At 42.4% G+C, this 18,480-nt stretch overlaps 1 protein-coding gene across 1 annotated transcript in view; it reads left to right on the top strand.

The window, feature by feature from the left end:
• ADCY8 (adenylate cyclase 8) overlaps positions 1–18,480 on the top strand; it is a 224,618-nt gene that overhangs the window by 32,666 nt on the left and 173,472 nt on the right. Inside the window, exon 2 of the mRNA XM_040626047.1 lies at positions 14,781–14,930. Within this exon, the coding sequence (XP_040481981.1) occupies positions 14,781–14,930 (150 nt within the window). The remainder of the gene's footprint in view (positions 1–14,780; positions 14,931–18,480) is intronic.

Genomic DNA, 18,480 nt, shown 5'->3' with positions numbered 1-18,480 from the left:
AAATAAATAAATAAATAAATAAATAAATAAATAAATAAAATCTTTTTTTAAAAAGGACCAGACAATGAATAGTTAAATATTTTAGGTTTTGTGAACCACATAATGAAATCCTCCTGTCTCTCCACCTCCTCGTCCTTCCCCTCCTCCTACTTCTTCCACTATTCCTTAAAAAATGTGAAAACCGCTCTTAGCCCACCAGCTCTGCAAAAACAGGCCCTGGACTGATTTGTCTGGCCTGTAGTTTGTGGACCATGAGGAAGAGCATGGATGGAATCTCCTCCTGCTTTTCCCAGGACTGGCCTGATTTCAAAATTAAGTTCTGTGTTCCAAGCAAACCAGGACAGTTGGCCACCCTGGCACGCCTTCTGAGCTCTGTGACCTCAGGTAATTACTTAACATCTCTGAGTCTCACTTTTCTGTGAAATGGGACTAATAAGACCAAGCAGGATTGTTATTGTATTGTCTATAAAATGGCACATTTAAAGGGCAAAGGACAGTGTCTGGTACACAATCGGGGTGCGGAAATGGAAGTTCTCCTAGATTCTCCTTGCAAAGAGGTGGACAGGGGATTCTAAGTGGTAGAGTGACCTCAGGCTGCGAAACGCTCTTGGAACAATTAGGGCTACTTATTTTGTTCATTTCTCTGAGGACGGGGGAGTCGACATTGTAACCATGTTAATATCTTTTCTGCTTTGCGTTATTATTGGCATGGTTTATCTTTAAAATTTGGGCTGCCACCTGTTATGTCTCTCCTATTTAAGAAACAATTAACTTCATCATTGTGTGCCTTGTCCAGTTTTAAGGGGTTTAACCACTTATTTTTCCTCACCTCCAGTCCTTCCTGTGGTCACCTTTTTCAATTTTTACTTCTTCCTCACTTTACAGTTTTTTAACTCCATGAGCAAAATCTTCTATCTCTGTTCTGTTTTCTTTTAATTCTATTTTTCCAAAATTCTCTCTTTTTGTGGTCTTCCAAAAGACCGTGTTGCCCCCTCATTACGTTGTCATTTTGCAGGACACTAGTCGCAAAGTCAGGTTTTATTCATCATGTAACTTCTTACTGTTTGCCAGTGGAGTTCAGCANNNCTCTTTTTTTTTTTTTAATCTTTTTTCCTAGATGTTCACTAAAGTTTACTACTTGATGGCTCTGTTATTTATTTTTTTTTAAACTTCATTCCTTTCTCCTCATGATTGTTCTTCCAGTCCGGTGGGTACTATTTATAAAGGGCAGGCAGGAAGCGTGGGCACGGGCCGGCAGCTGGGGGAGAGCCCACGGCACTGGCAGAGGATGTTGGTGGCACTCTCTCTGTCCCTCCCGTTTGCTCAGCGACTGCTGGGATCCAGTTAATCCTTCCTCCGTGCCATCCTTCACCGAAGCCTCACACACGTTTAACCTGGGGGTACGCATTCCGCATGCCATGGCACGAGTGATCTTTCTGAAACATAGACCTGACTGTATGCCTACCTGCTCAGACCCTCCCTGAGTCACCACGGTGACAGAAAAGACGACAAAGCAACAATGACTATCACCACCACCACAGTCGATACTCAGTGAGTCACTATTGTGCTACAGGGTTTTTGCTAATTGGTTTTCGCCAGTTGTCCAACCGTATTCTTAGGAAAGTATTCCTATTTTCCAGGTGAGGAGATTGGAGGGCCAGAGAAATGAGCTAACTGGGCCAAGGTCATGCAGCAAGGAGGTGGCCTGATTGGGAGCCCAGATCCTTAACCACTGGGCTAGGCTGCTGAGCTCTACACGGGACAGCAAACTGAGCTATTTAGTACCTGGCCCTTAGTGAGGGGAATGGTTTGCCTTGGTCAGCCTGGGGGTACATGGTGATTCAAGGCCCACTCTGACTCCAGAACTGGCTTCTTAATCCCCATCTTCACTGTCTTCTCTAAGAATAAATAATGGGAAATAAACATTCTTTGTAAAGTAGCAAAAATACAAAAGATTTTAATACTTTGTGGTCCTCTGGGGTGTTTCTTAACCTGGAGGAAGAAAATTTTTAAGACATCATTTATTCAGAAAACGAGAATTTGGGTTACACCATAGAACAGAATTTGGAAAAAAAATGGTGGCCTCATATTTAAATATATACAGAATATTTATTGCAAGTCTGCTCTCTGTTAAGTGTTTTCATGCACATATGCATAGGTGGATAGATAGATAGACAGAGATACGCAAACCTATACATTATTTATATGAGGCCAAGTCTCATTCCCATTGTTTAAATGAGAAACTTGAGGCTCAAAAAGGCGAAAGGTAACTTGCCTGAGGTCATCTGCCTGGTAAGTGGTGAAGATGAGGGATGTAAAGCCAGGTCTGCTACAGAAACTCCAGCAACAGGCAGGGTGGGTTCCTGCCCCACTCACTTTGTCAGGACCCCCTTCCACCAAGCCTGAATGCCGCTGGGGATTGTGGAGAGTATCACAACCTCCCGATATTATTTTCCTCATTCGCCCCTGTGTTCAGGCTTCCCACTCCTGCAGCCTCTCCTTCTGCCCAGGGTGCAGCCATCAGTGTCCATGAGGATGGGCCTCAGTCCAAAAACAGAGAGGCCGAAACATGGGGACATTTCTCCAATTGTAAGAAGGTCTTGTGAAAACACTCCACAGCTTGCCAAGAGCACGGGAGTTGGGGTTAGAGAGCCCGGTGCTACTCACAGCTCCTGAATCTCCTAACCTTTGGGCAAGTTACTCTCAGGGCCTTGGTTTCAATATTTATGGATGGAGGGAACTGGTGGCCGAGAACATCTTTGTTGGGGGAAGAGCCAAGAATGCAGACACGTGGCTGACACAGGGCCTGGTTCACAGTCAAATGCTCCACGAATCTCTGAATCCATATAAGTAACCGTTTTTAAGATGTGTTCGAGGCCTTTTCCCTGCCTCGGGTGACTCTCTTCTATGCCCTAGAACCACTTTCATGACTTCTGAACCATGCTAGAACACGCCTGCTGGACGGCACACACGCCTCTCGCACGGCTCCTTCCCTTCCCAGGCTCCACGACGGTGCCACAAAAATAGCCAAATCCTAGCGTCTGCCATGCATGGGCCAAGTCCCCATTTGTGGCTCGAGGGAGCTTTCTCTGTATTCACACAGCAGCGGGCTCAGGGGTGAGGTCGGAGGGCACAGTCGTTCCAAGTGCAGGCTCTGAGTCCAGTGGCCAGGGTTCAACCCCAGCCCTACCACTGGCTTCGTCTGTGGTCTAGAGCAAATGAATGAACGGTGCCTCCCACACTGGGGTCTCGAGAGCCTACGTGAGTGAAAGCCTGCCGGGCACTGAGGACGATTCCTGGCCTATGCTAAGTGCTCAATGCATGCTAGGTATCCATTAGAGAAGGATGCCAGACCCTCGTCCGCCAGGCTCATTCACCTGCAGCCCCCTGGCCTCTGCCTGCATGGTTCATCTATGCCCGTTATGTGGCAACATGTCCAACGTGCCTCATGCACGGTGCAGTATTTAGTTGCTAAACTCGACCCCAGTCTCCTGAAAGGGCTCCATTTCTTTTGAATATCAAAGGGTCTCCTTCACGTCCTGTCCAGCCCTTGCTTGGATCCTGCAAAGTCAGACTTCCTGTGTTCAGTTCCCTGCCCTACCACCGTGAGGGCTGTTCAACCTTAGACAAGTTCCTCAACCTCTCTGAACTTTAGCCTCCTCATATGGACGTAAAAATACTTCCTTCCCCATTGAGATTATGTAAGAACATATATGAAAATTATTTCGTAAGATACCCTGTGCTTCATAGGAACTCAAAAAATTAAGTTATACTTGCGATTAGGTAGTTTCCCAATTTCAGCCTGCATATCCCCTGAAATTTATGATACATCATTAATGCGAAGGACAAATCAAGGTGGAAATCCTTTAAAAATTAGTTTTCAGCATATAAATTAAACTGCAGGGTAACACCTTTTAAATTTCTGGTTTCCATTAAAATATTGGAAATTATCCAAATACAAATCAATCCTTATGGGATTAAAACACATCTTTCCTTCATTTTCTTCCTCAATTTTAAAATAAAACTGTCTCCAGGGACAGAATCACTTTTCCAGAACTGGTCTTTCCACACACAGTGGTACTTGAGTGGATGCTTAAGGAGACCCAGACACAAGTGGAAGAAGAGTCTTTCTCCTGTTCTTTTTTTTTTTTTTTAAGATTTTATATATTTATTTGACAGAGAGCACAAGCAAGGGGACCTGCAGGCAGAGGGAGAGAGAGAAGCAGGCTCCCTGCTGAGCAGGGACCCTCCCCCCACCCGCCCCCCATGTGGGGCTTGATCCCAGGACCCCGGGATCATGACCTGAGCCCAAGGCAGACGCTTAACCAACTGAGCCACCCAGGCGTCCCTCTTTCCCCTGTTCTTTTTTTTTTTTTTTTTAAGATTTTATTTATTTATTTGACAGAGAGCACAAGCAAGGGGACCTGCAGGCAGAGGGAGAGAGAGAAGCAGGCTCCCTGCTGAGCAGGGACCCTCCCCCCACCCGCCCCCCATGTGGGGCTTGATCCCAGGACCCCGGGATCATGACCTGAGCCGAAGGCAGACGCTTAACCGCTGTGCCACCCAGGCGCCCCTCTTTCCCCTGTTCTTAATAAAGCAGGGCTCCTCCAGCTGTCAGCAGGTGGGCTGTAGACCGTGGCGATGTCACCTGTACAAAGGGAGCCACACACAAAATGCAGGGCATGGCCCCGTGGACCCAGAAAGCACACACTTTGCCTGTGAGGCCCCCAGTGACCCCGTCCACTTCCCCCACCTCTGACTTGGCTACTTGGCAATGAATAGCAGTGGATCTTTCTGCAGTGACAGAATGCAAGTCCTGCATCAAATGGGGAGGCCGACTTTGTGAGCCCTTCCAACTCTGAGCCCCCTGGCCTCCGACAGCAGGGTCCACATGCAGTGGAAGGAGGCACCCGGGCCCCCAGAGAACCCTTCCAACGCCAGGCGTTGAGGGAAGAGGTGGGGGGAGGTGGGGAGGGACTTGTCCTGTTCTGGATGAGGTGGTAGAGGGCTTCCTACCTCAGTGACTACCTCCCTATTCCCAGTGATCACAAAACTGGACCAGAGTGGTAGGTGATTTGAATTTGCTCCTGTGACTGTGTCGGGTCTGGCTGGACAGGTGTTTGTTGGGCACTAGGATCCCAGGCCCCGTGCAAGAGAGGAAAATACAACAGACGCGGTCTCTGCCCTCTGGGAGTTCAGAATTTAGTAAGGCCGGTGGATCTCTAAAAAGGAGGTCAAAACATAGTGTTATATGTGACCTTCAGGCCGATGTATTTGAAGCCGAGCTTCCCACATCGCTGGATATTCGTACCCAGGAGGTCTGGGTAGGGCCCAAGGACCTGCATCTTTGTAAGCCCCCAGGTGCTTCTCCTGTGCAGTCGCAGTGGTGGCGTGTCTGGAGGTCACTTGGTCTCTGTTCTTTTTCTGGGACTCCGCATGAAACCCATCAGCACATTGGGCTATCTCTTCCTTTGATGTGCATGTTCAGGGTCCAGCCCTGTCACAACACCTGCATGACTGCCACCCTGGTCTGGGCCAAACTCTCTTTCCAATGGGACTTTTGTAAGAGGCCTCCAGCTTGTCTCCTTGACTCTGGCCTTGCCCCTCCTGTAGTCTGTTCTGTTCGCGGCAGCCAGCGTGACTCTTACGACATGGAAGGTGGGTTATCTATCCGAGCCCCAGAGCAGGGAACTTTCCAGTGCCTTCCCATCTCACGGAGAGAAAAGCCAATGCAGCTTTCCCGTGTTTTCCGAAAGCAGAACGCTCCTAGAAGCTTCTCATAGGCCGAAAATGGTGTACAACCAAGGAGCAGTTAGCATTAACTTACATGGAAAATTTTTTGACCATTCCCAGACCCCAAAAATCACCTGTTAGGCTTTTCTGAGCTCCTTAGGACATGTGTTGCTGATGGATACACACACGAAATTGAGATGAAACACAGGTGCTCCCAGACACAGAGCTCTGGCGGTTGAGGCTGAGATGCTGAGGGCAGGCCCCGGGAAGGAGCTGGGCTTTGCCGCTCTCCCTGCTCTGGGTGTCTGTGGTTCTGTAACAGACCAGTGATGGGCACTATTCTCACTTACGGCAAAAGCAAAAATCCTCTTTGGATTTCTTCCAGGTAAAAAAACAGGTGCTAATGTAGCTCTTTTGTAAAAGCAAAGTGGCATAACAGGAGCTTTTGAAAAGAGGGGCATCCCTCCCTCTTGGAAGGTATCCCTTCCCATCCCATCCCTCCCATCCCATGCCATCCCTCCCTCATGGAAGGTATCCCTTCCACAGTGCAAGACCTTCTGGGTCTGGCCCTTCGTTCCCTTCAGAGCTCACCTCCTAAACATGTCGCCACCCTCACACTCGCCTGTCCCCTGCAGCCCCAGTGGGCTTCATGCTGGGCTGGATCGGGCTTCTTGCTTCTCCTGCCTCAGAGCCTCTGCACTGTCTATTCCTTCTGCCTGGAATGTTCTTCCCAAATATCCTCATGACTATGGCCTCACTTCTTTCAGGTTTTTGCTCAAATGTCTTTGTATCCGAGAGGCCATCTCTGAGCTCCCTATGACTGAGCAGTCCCACCCCTCATTGTCACTTTCTATCCTGCTTATGCTGCTGTGTTTTTCATCATAGCATTTATCGCACACCACCACCACCACATATGAAATAGTCCTTGGTTTATTTGTTGATTGCCTGTCTCCCACAGCTGCAGTGAGAGCTGGCCTTTATCTGCTTTGCATGCTGCCAGTTTATGAACCACACCTGATGTAGAACTTGCTTCATAAATATTTTGAATGGATACATTAATTAATAGGAGCGAGGGGTTAGGAAGGCTTATCCATGGCGGTTTACAGATTTATAAAGGGAGAAAAATAGAGCACCGATCAACCAGTGCTTCTTTTTTAAAAAAATTTTAATTTAATTTAATTTATTTATTTGACAGAGAGAGAGAGGCAGTGAGAGAGGGAACACAAGTAGGGGGAGTGGGAGAGGAAGAAGCAGGCTCCCAGCAGAGGAGCCCGATGTGGGCTCGATCCCAGAACGCTGGGATCACGCCCTGAGCCGAAGGCAGACGCTTAATGACTGAGCCACCCAGGGGCCCCAACAACAAGTGTTTCTTAAGCATCTCACGCTTAGCATATCAGCTCTGGGGTAGAGGTGGCCCTCAGAGGGGCCTCCCAGGAGTCTAGGTAGAATTAGGTAGGTTGGAGGATTACAGAATACAACCAATCTGACAAAGTTGACACAGTATATGGCCCTTCTCCACGGAACCACAGATCTGCAGCTGCCACAATGGAACAGTATTGTCTTCATAAAATATAATTACAAACAGGAACAATAACTTACTGAACAATGTGGGGTTTTGGGGCGGGGGTACTTAGTCGATGCTAAAATGCAATAGTGAAGATATTTGGGAAGTCAGTTACTGACTCAGAATCAAGTCCATATAGGAGTGTGTGTTTCTGGGCTCTGTTCTCCTCCAGCATCTCTGCACCACTGTTTCCACTCAGCTTTTGTTTCCCTGGTGCCATCTTGTTAGATCTTCACAAGTGAGTTTGTCCTGTTTCAATACACGCGCGCGCGCACACACGCGCACACGCATTTACACATATGCGTGCACATGCACATGCAAATATATATGTGTATCTATACACATATTTATATACACATGCATTTCCTTTTATACGTGTGTACGCATTTTGTGTTTACTTTTATTTTGAGCATGAGGAGTACATTGAATTTATAGGTTCGTGTTTTAATACAGCTTTAAATTGAAAAGTTTTAAATTAAAGCTTTTAAAATTTAAGTTAATTTAAATTTAATCTTAAAAGCTTTGAATTAAAGTAAAATTATATTTTACTTAATGTATCATACAGGTTAGCTCATGCCATTAAATATTTTCCCATATTTTATGTTCTTTTGTGTATGTGCACTTCCAGTGCATTCAGCCATTTCCCTACTGGTAAAAATATGTAATTTTCTTTTTCTCCTCATAAGGAGGCTGCAGTGAAAGCCCCTTAACAGAAGTTTCTGGGCCTATACCGGATTATTTCCTTAAAATAGGTAGCCAAACGTTGGGTCGGAGGGTCAAAAGAAATGAGTATAACTTCGCAACATGTTGCCAGTTTGCTTTCTATTTGAGCAATGATCAGATTGTTTTAATTTAAAAAAAAAGCTAGTTATCGTTAATCTGAGATTTGGGTCATGCTTTTGTGCTTAGTGGCTCATTTTCCACATGTAACTCTTTAATCCCCTGGCATCTATATGCATCCATAGCATGAGGCAGCCATCAATCTTCTTTCCCCAGTAGTTGACCAATAGTCAACCAATCCCTTTACCGACAGTTATTTTTCCCACCGAATTGTTGAGCTATTAGTCTCATAATAAAAACTCGTTATCTTCTCTTTTGTCTACTTCTGGGTGGCCTACTCTATTCTGTTCTATTAATTTTTCAGTTGAGATTTTCTCTACTGCCACAGAATTTTACTTACCAAAGCATGATGATTTGTATTACCTTTTGTCTGGGCAAGTTCCCCATGCTCCCCACTCGCACACCCCTTTTGTAAAAATGTCTTTGGTATTCTGACTCATGTATTCTTTTTTAAAAAAGATTTATTAATTCATTTCAGAGAGAGAGGGCACGGAGGGGTGGGACAAAGAGAGAGGGAGACTCTCCTCTGAGCGTGAGCCTGAGTCGGGGCTTGATCTCATGACCCTGAGATCATGACCTGAGCCAAACCCAAGAGTCGGGCGCTTAACCGGCTGCACCGGCTTCCACTTGGGAGTGTAATATTGAAGCTCTAAAGTGATTTGGGCACTATTTACACAGTGAACAGTGGTTAGCATCCCTTTACCAGAAATGCGCCTCTCCTTTGTCCCCTGTAATGTTGCATACTTTAGTCCCCCCCCCAGCTCTCATACATTTACTATTGTTGTTGTCAGGATATTCTTTGGTGTTTTACGTTATCATTGCTATTGTGAATAAGATCACTGTTTCATCGTATCTTGTAAATGATGATTAGTGGTACATAGGAAAGCTGTTTATCCACTCAGCAAATATCTAGTACTTAGTGGTTGCTGAGCACTTAACAGGCACTGTGCTAGGTACTAGGTGTCAATCAATGTCTAAAATGAGCACCATCCTTGCACTATTAGAACTCATAATGCAGTGTGATAGATAAGCATCAGACAGCCAACGAAGGAAATGAATACACAATTACAGTCTGTGATAAGTGCACGGTGTGCAGGGACAAAGAATAGCAGGGAACTCCTACTTCGATGTAGGGATCAGAGAGCATCTCTTTGAAAAAAATGATAATAAAATCAAGAACAAACGAGAAGAGGAATCAACAAGGCAGGAAACATGGGAAAGTGTGTCTCAGGCTTGGAACGATATTAACAATGGTCCAAAGGTGGGACAAGCCTACTGGAAGAACAGAAACTAAACCAGATTGATTGGAACAAAGTGAGTAAGGGGAGACATGGTAAGACATAAGCTTGAAGATGATCAACTAGGCTGTATTATCATGACGAGGAGTTTGCATTTTTCTCTTTTTTAGCAATAAATTTATCAATCTTTTAAAAAATCCATGCACTGGGATAGGCACAACATGCACGTATACAAAATATAAAAGGTGTGTATTTTAAACCAGGCTTCAGTTTCTGTCCCCAGAATTATCCACTGCCTTGCTGAAGGAGACCGTGCATATAAAAATGAGAACACATGTTAGACCTTTGCTCTTTCCCCCCACCTAGCAGTATATTCTGGAACGTTCAGTACTCATGTGCAGAATATTAACTTGATTTTATCTGCTTATGATTCAGTCGTATGGCCTTGTAATTTAACCAGACCTCTGTTCATGGGCATTTAGGTTCTTTCTAATTACATGCAAACGATGCTGTGTTATCCTTTGATGCTCACATCTGGTGGTCCTATTTATAAGTCCACTGAAGTGGAGTCACTGGGCTAATACCCATGAATATTGTCAACTGTGACAGATATTGCGAAATTCGTATCTTCAACAACTAGGCATGAAAATGACTTTACCCCACAACCTAGGCAGAAGAGTATGTCATCAAATTTTTGATCGTTGACAATTTGATGGGTAAGAAAAAAAATGCCATCACATGCTATCTCATGTGTCCGTTTAACTCCGTGTCACTGGATTATACTCTTTTAAGTGTTATTTTCTGTACTTATCCATTTGGATGCATGCAGAGATAGTTCATGTATTTTTGGTGCGGAGTAGTATTTCATTATTTTAATGCATCACAGAATATGTATCCATCCCACTATTGGTGGACATTCGGATTATTTCCATTTCAAGCCCTTACAAAGAATGCTATTCCGGACATTCCTGGATAGGTCTCCTGGTCACACACACAAAGGTGGCTGTGGAGTGAAAAGGTGAAGTTCCGGGGTGGCGCAAATTAAACAGTAATGTGTAAAGTCAAAGTAGCTGCGTCATTGCACGTTCCCACTGGCATTCTTGCCAATTTGATAATGCTCTACTGTATATATTTTTTCTTTTTAGAGCCAACCTGGTAGGTGTGGAATGGATGTGGACTTTAACTTATTGGTCCTAGACTGTCACACTCACTTTCATATTGGTCTTTTCTTGTCTTTGAAATACCTGTTTATCTTTTGCCCTTGTTTCCTATAGGATTGTTTGTGTTTTCTTAAACATTTGTGCAAGTTCATACAAGCTAAATTAATTCTGGGCTGGTTATAAGTATTGCAAATATCTTTTCTTATCTTGTGTGTAGTTTTTTTTCTTTCCATTTTATTTATGGTGTCTTTTAATGTATAGAAATTCTTAATTTTAATTTAATCAAGTATACTCATTTACTTTTTTGTATTCTTTGTGCTTTGTTTTATTTTTTATTTTTTTTAAATTTGTATTTGTTTGAAAGAGAGAGAGAGCGCATGAGCGGGGGGGGGGCAGAGAGAGAGAGGGAGTAGCAGACTCCCCGCTGAGCAGCGAGCCCTACCCTGGACTCTATCCCAGGACCCTGAGATCATGACCTGAGCTGAAGGCAGACGCTTAAGCAACTGAACCACCCAGGTGCTCCTGTGGTTTATTGTAAAAATCTACCAAGATAATAAAAATATTCTCCTAGATTGTCTTCTAAAATTTTATATTTTTTCCTTTCATAGTGAAGACTTTAATCCATCGGCAGCGTGTTTCTGTGGGTGGCATTACGCAGGGGTTTACTTTTACATTGTTTTCCAAATGGGTAACAAACTGTCCTGACACCCTTTGCTGAAAAATCCCTCTTCTCTCTAGACCTGTGGTGCCCAAACTTTGTGCCTTTGTGTTTCTGGGCTCTCTGTTGACATCCACTGGTCAATTTCTGGATACCTGTATCAATACCATGATGCTTTAATTGCTAAACATTATATAAGTCTCAATATCTGGTACTGCAGGGCTTTCTGTTTTGTTCTTCTTTAAGAATATCTTGTGTATTTTTGACCCTTTGCCCTTCCATATAAATTTTAGAGTCATCTTGAATTCCACTGGGTAGAAATACCTACTGAGATTTGAGAACTTTACTGTAGCAATTCTTTCCTATCCATAACATGGTATATAACCCTCCATCTACGTAGGTCTTATTTGATTATTTTAAATTAAATCCCATTATTTTCGCCACTAAATTCATTGCTTTCTGTTTGTTATGGGTGCATAGAAATGCAGTTGACATCTTCTTTTGATTTTACATCCAGCATCTTTGCTAAATTATTATCAATTTTAGTTATTTTTCTGTGGAGATTTTTGGATCTTCCACATGGATAATCCTCTGCAAATAATGAAAGTAAATTTCTTCCTTTCCAAACTTTATCACTTTTATTTTGTTTTTGTGTTTGTCCTGTTGAGATGGCTAGAACTCGAGAATGGCGTTGAATACCTGTGATGGTAACTGGCATCCTGGCCTTTAAACAAATGCTCTTGAACATTTTTACCATTGAGCAGGATGCTTGCTTTAGGTATTTTTGGTTTTGTTTTATGTACATATTCTACATAATGATTAAGAGTTTATTTTTAATCTCAGGGTTTTTTTTTAATGAAAACATACTGAATTTCGTCAATGCTGTTTCATCTCAATGGAATGACTGTATGTTTTTTAAAAGCTATAAATGTGAATTACATTAGTTGAGTTGATAATATTAAACTATCATTGGATTTCTGGGGAAAATTTCCTATTGTCAACTTGAATTACTTTTTCTCTACTTTGATAGACTTGATTTGCGAATATAATGTGTAGGCATTTCTCTCCTGCTCGTGAGTGAGATTCACCAGTTACTTACTTTTACCCACCAGCCGTGTTGGTTTTGTTATCAAGGTTATGTCAGCCTTAAAAACTGAGTTTGCCATTTTCTGTTTTCTGGAAGAGACATGAAATAGTTAAGTTCTTTCTTCCATAATTATTTATAAAATGCTCCAATGAGGGCACCTGGGCCCAATGCTTTCCTTGTGGAAAGATTTTTAATTGTGGTTCCATTTATTGACTTTTTCTCCTCTTCCTTGAGTCAGTTCTGGTAAAGATGTATTTTGAGAAATACATCAATTCCATTTCAGATTTTTTGTAGCATTAAACTTCATAACATATTTTTGTTACCTATTAATTTTTGCAATATCTTTGTCCCATATCCTATTCTTAATATTGCTTATTTGGACCTTTTCTCTCTCTCTTTCTTTTAAGTTAAGCTTAGAAGAATTGTTATCCTTTCTTAGTCTTTTTCAGAAGACTAACTTTTGACTTTATTGATATATTTGTCTATATATATTCTTTTTTGCTCCTGTTTTATTATTTTTTCCTTCTACATACATTGGATTTATTCTGCTTTTTTTAAATTTTTTCTAAATCCTCAAGTTGCATGGCTAGCACATTGATTTTCAGCCTTTTTTTTTTTTTAAATAAAGCATTTATTAACCATACATTCCTCTGTGAGGACTACTAAATTTTGTTCAGTAGTATTTTCATATTATTCTTTAACTATACATATTTTTCATTATAATACATTCTTAGATCCATAAGTTATTTACAAGTATTTTTAATTTGCAGACACATGATGTTGTCTTGGTTATCTCTTTAAATTTCTTTGTAAATTGATCTTACTGTAGTAATTTACTATAGTTACATGATACTAGTTCTTGCAAATTTGCTTAGGCAACCTTTGGGTTTTATCACAGAATCCTATTTGTAAATATTCAATATGTGCCTAAAAAGAATCTGTAATCTAGTTACTGCATACTGTGTCCCATTTCAGGTTTGTTAGTTGTATGAGCTATTCAAACTGTCTCTGTCTTTGCTGAATTTTTTAAATGTGTTTGATCTGTTACCTGCTGAGTGTTGTGTAAAAAATAGATCACGGTGATGATAGATTCATAAATAATGCCATAGCCTGTGTCACACTTTGCCTTGTGTATTCTGAGCTATGTTGTTAAATGGGTTCAAGTTCATACTTTTCAGATCTTTCTGGTGAATTAAAGCTCTTATCTTTACATAGTGACCTTATTTATCATACGTAATGACTTTTTCCCTTCAGTTCTTTTTCATATAGTATTTATGCAGCAAAACCAGCTTTATTTTGTTTTGCCTTTCAAGCTTTTCTTTTCAGTATATTTTGTCATTTTTTGAAGATTTTGTTTATTTACTTATTTAGTGCAAGCAGGGGGAGGGGCAAAGGGAGAAGGAGAGAGAGAATCTCAAGCAGACTCCACTCTGAGCATGAGCCCAATGCAGGGCTTGATCTCACAACCCTGAGATCATGACCTGAGCTGAAACCAAGAGTCAGATGCTCAACTGAATGAGCCACCCTGGTGCCCCTCATTTCATTGTATTTTAGAAATGTCTGCTTTTTTTTTTTTTAAGATTTTATTTATTTATTTGACAGAGAGAGAGAGACAGCCAGCGAGAGAGGGAACACAAGCAGGGGGACTGGGAGAGGGAGAAGCAGGCTCCCAGCAAAGCAGGGTGCCTGATGCAGGGCTCGATCCCAGGACCCTGGGATCACACCCCGAGCCGAAGAAGGCAGACACTTAACGACTGAGCCACCCCGTCGCCCCGGCGGGCCTCTTTCTTTTTTATTTACCCTGAAAATCATTATCATAACCGGAGAGCATGTCCCCTGTCTGTAACACTTTTCTCTGTTTTCAAGATTATTCTTGGTTTATTGATTTATCTTTAAGTTTATTGGTTTTTTCTTCTGCCATCTACATTATGCTATTAATATCGTCCAGGGACTTTTAATTTTCCGTGTTGTGTTTTCCACTTCTAGAATTTTCATTTCGTGCACGTGGTTTCTATTTCTGTAAGATCTTTGCATTTACTGTTAGCATATTTACCATTACATCATTGAGAGAAGTTGTAAGAGCTGCTAGATATAATAGTAGTACAATTAGCTATTTCTTACTAGTTCCTTTCTCTTCTTATGACCTGCTTCCCTAACCAGCTAGAAGGCTAAAAACTTCAGCTAGTGAAGGCGGAGAGATGAGACAGAGCGAGAAAGAGAGAAGTGCTCCTATCTAATCTCAAGTTTCCTATTCAGGTTCTCACCCACACTTGGAGTAGGAGAAGCTTTATATTGAATACAAAGGTCAAGGGAGGCCTCTCTGAGATGACATTTCACCCAAGACCTGAATGAAGGGCATGGTTCTATTAGCCTGAAACTAAACGTTTGGATTACTACTTTAAGATTTATCTGGGAAGTTTTTCTTTATGTTTTCCTCTCCGTCTCCAAACAGCTCTTGTTTTAATCATCTGACCAGCCTGTGTTTGCAACTGTGTTTTAGGTCGTGGCCCAGGCAGTATTATTCATGTGTATGAACACAGCTGGAATCTTCATCAGTTACCTGTCAGACCGGGCCCAGCGCCAAGCCTTCCTGGAGACGCGGAGGTGTGTGGAGGCCAGGCTCCGCCTGGAGACGGAAAACCAAAGACAGGTACCCATTGGAAAGGCCTAGTGTCTGAGTTGCATGAGCTTTTTTCCTGCCCAAACATATCCTGACTTCAGGTGTTTTCTTCAGGTTTGTGACATGGATTCCAGAGTCTAAAATAGTTATGTTAAACTTAGAGCTCGAAGCAGGTTGGTCTTGTTTTCCACATTCATTAAATGCTGTTTACAAGGAATAAAATGAGTTGTCACCAAGTGCTTTTCTGATGCTCTGACTGACATCTGTGTTTGTGAACAAGGCCATGGTTCTAAAAACCATTAACATTCTCATATTTGACCCTCCTTTTTTGAAACTGTGAACTGTTATTTGTAATAAATATTTTCATTACATATCAAATTGTAGTAAGCCTATAGAAGAATCTTGTACATGTGTAGTTCCTAATACCTCATCCTGATTTTCAGAAGAGATTACAGAACACAAGGAATTTTGTGGAACATGATACCAATCCTAGGACAGGGGATGCAGTAGAGAAAACAGGTTACGTTGGGTCGGAGGCCATGGGTTTTCAGTTTGAAGAGACTGAAATAAAGTTTCTTGGACATCTTGATTGGGTAACTGTTATAAGGATTTTAAAAATAGTTTTGGCCCTAAATTATATGTTTCCCCAAAATGAAATTAACTTTCAAAAAATAAAGATTTGCCCCATGAAAATTATTCATATAATATTCAAAATTCATGCCTATCTTTCCTTCTGAAGACAGTTTTCAAAGAGGAGTAGCAGGAATATATGGAAAATTGGTTATGGAACCAACATGTAATCTTCTAAATGGTATATGCTCTTGGGAATTCTATGCTCAACAGATATATTGTTCCACCATTCTAGGCTGCCTTAAAAATGTTACATCTATGGATACCCACTTGTTATATTAAGCTTTATGCAATAGTAGTTTGAGAACTTATCCGAAAGTGCCACCTTGTCTTCATTTTAATTTGATCAAATCTTCAGTAAAACGTGGATCTTTGAAGTGAGTGAAGCCAGGTGTGGTGACCATGGATGAGGCAGACAGGTAGGGGCAACTGGCCGAGCGAAACTCAAGTCCTGCTGCCATATGTCATTGCCAGGGGCACAGAGGAAACTACTGAATTTCCAGACCCTACGTGGACTTCACGAAATTAATGTCTAGAACAATTATGCAACCTCATAATAGATATATTATAGTTGTCCTGTATATGTTTATAAAACAATTTAGAAAAATGACTTGAAATCACCCTTTGCAATCAACACAAGTATCTCCCAGGACGATATGTTGTGTTCCTCTGCGAAACAGAACAGTTGCCAGGCTGGCACGTCACTCGGGCCAATTCAGAGAAGACTGCTGCATTAATAATTTATTTGACTGCTCTTGATGCCCTATTGCAATGAGAATGGCAATGGTGGGTGAGATGGCTGGGAAACTCAGGCTTTTATTTACTGTTTATGAAATATTGGAGGCCCTGAAAATGATTGCTTTATCATACCCATAAGACTTTTCTTCTTTTCCCGTCCTTCAAGTTGAGTGTCCTGGAGTCACTGCGATGTAGTCATTCCACGTGGTAGAGGGACCTTCCTCCATCCTTTATAAGCTTTCGTTTTTTAAGCCGATGGAAGGAGGAAGGAAAGGATACTATACAGAGGGGAGAATAAGTGACAGCTGGAATGTAGGGAACAGTTGTTAGAGTTCATCCACAGCTGTCTTACCTCCTGGTTGGGTCACCAAAGGCAGTGAGCTTTCTGCTCTGGTTCCTCATCCATGCATGGGGACAGGATCTTTCTTTCCAGCTTTGTGTTTCCCTCAAGTGAGATAATGTGTATAAGTCAATACAAAATCGTAAGTCCGGGGATACCTCGGTGGTGCAGTTGGTTGGGTGACCGACTCTTGGGTGTCAGCTCAGGTCTGATCTTAGGGTAGTGAGAGCAAGCCCCACGTCGGGCTCCATGTTCACTGCAGAGTCCGCTTGGGTTTCTCTCTCTCTCCCCCTCCTCTCTTCTCTCTCTTTCTCTCTCAACAATAAATTAAATCTTAAAAAAAAAGTATAAGTCAGGCTAATTAAAAGAAAAGACTGTCTTTTGGTGGACTATTCTTTGTTCTAAATATGCAGCAGAATATGCTATAGGTTGTTATAGCCTTGTGCTCACCGTTAGAATAACGTGTTTCTGGTATATTGATCACCCCCTGCCCCCAGAGGCAGTAGCTAAGATAGCTGGCTCCATATCATTCAAAGCTAAGGTTCCTTTCCATTGACATGTGGTCTCTGCTTCCGGTCTCCATTGTCCCTGAGAACTTCCTCAGTGGTAGATGGGCAGAGAAGGCTTTGCAATGAGACTGCTCAGGATTTGGCATCTTTGGTGAATTACTTACTCTCTTAGTGAGCTCAACCAAACTCTGAGCTTTTGTGCCCCCATGGGAGACACATGGGAATAAGAATACCCTTCCTGAAGGGGTACCTTAGTGAGAAGTACTGTGTGTAGTGCTCTTGTAATTCAGTGAGGAGTTTCTATGAGCATGATTGTGCAGAATGATTTCCATGAGTCAGCCAGCAGAACTCAATCCCAGGAGGACTTCTATGAGAACACATTATGGGTTGGCTTGTGTCACTTGAAACCCAAGTGAAACTTACTCATTTGGATGGAAATCGGATGGTGGTTTGCCTTAGGTTTCCAGCAGCCAGAGCTCAGCATTAGGCTCCATATCTGTTAAAATATCACGTCAGGGCCACCTGGGTGGCTCAGTCGTTAAGCGTCTGCCTTCGGCTCAGGTCATGATCCCCGCGTTCTGGGATCGAGCCCCGCATCGGGCTCCCTACTCGGCGGGAAGCCTGCTTCTCCCTTTCCCACTCCCCCTGCTTGTATTCCCTCTCTCACTGCCTCTCTCTCTCTGTCAAATAAATAAATAAAATCTTAAAAAAAAATCATGTGTCATTAACAAATCCAACCCCATTTACCTCTTATCAGAGCTAATTATAATACCATAACTGTTAGAAATTCTGTACCATGCAAAGGAGACACTTTAAGGGCCTAAGTGACAGCACGTCCCTTTTCCTTGGGAAATTATCCCAGGGGAGACCAAACTGCATTTTTTTGTACTTATAAAATATAGAATTAAGAGGCCTTATTCTATAGAAACGTTCAAGTTTTGTGGGATTTTTCAAGAGCTGGCTTTGTCTCATGGTAGGATACAAAACTAATATTTAAATGACTTACTTTAATTCATTTGTGGATCTGTTATGTGCCATGAACCTCGCTGGGCATTGGGAACATAACAGTGGCTAGCAGTTGGTTCCTGGTCTTCCAGAGTTTACAGGTATGAAAGAGGATGGCAATAACGTATGAGTCAAACCTAGAAGCAGGCTGATGGAAGGCAATCTAAAAGAGATGATGCCCGAGTTGACGTGTTAGTAGGATTTAGCTCCGCGAAGAAACAGTGAAGACTGCCATGAAAGGGTCTAACCACACAAACATTCTGAAAAAGGGAGGACACAGTTTTTTGGGACAGTTATGAGCACTTCCATGATGACTTCTTCCATCATTCCTCTATTTACTCATCTATCCATTCATTTA

The sequence above is a fragment of the Ursus maritimus genome, unplaced genomic scaffold (assembly GCF_017311325.1).
Source record: "Ursus maritimus isolate PB19 unplaced genomic scaffold, ASM1731132v1 scaffold_9, whole genome shotgun sequence".
NCBI lineage: Eukaryota > Metazoa > Chordata > Mammalia > Carnivora > Ursidae > Ursus > Ursus maritimus.
This window is presented reverse-complemented; position numbering and strand designations above follow the sequence as displayed.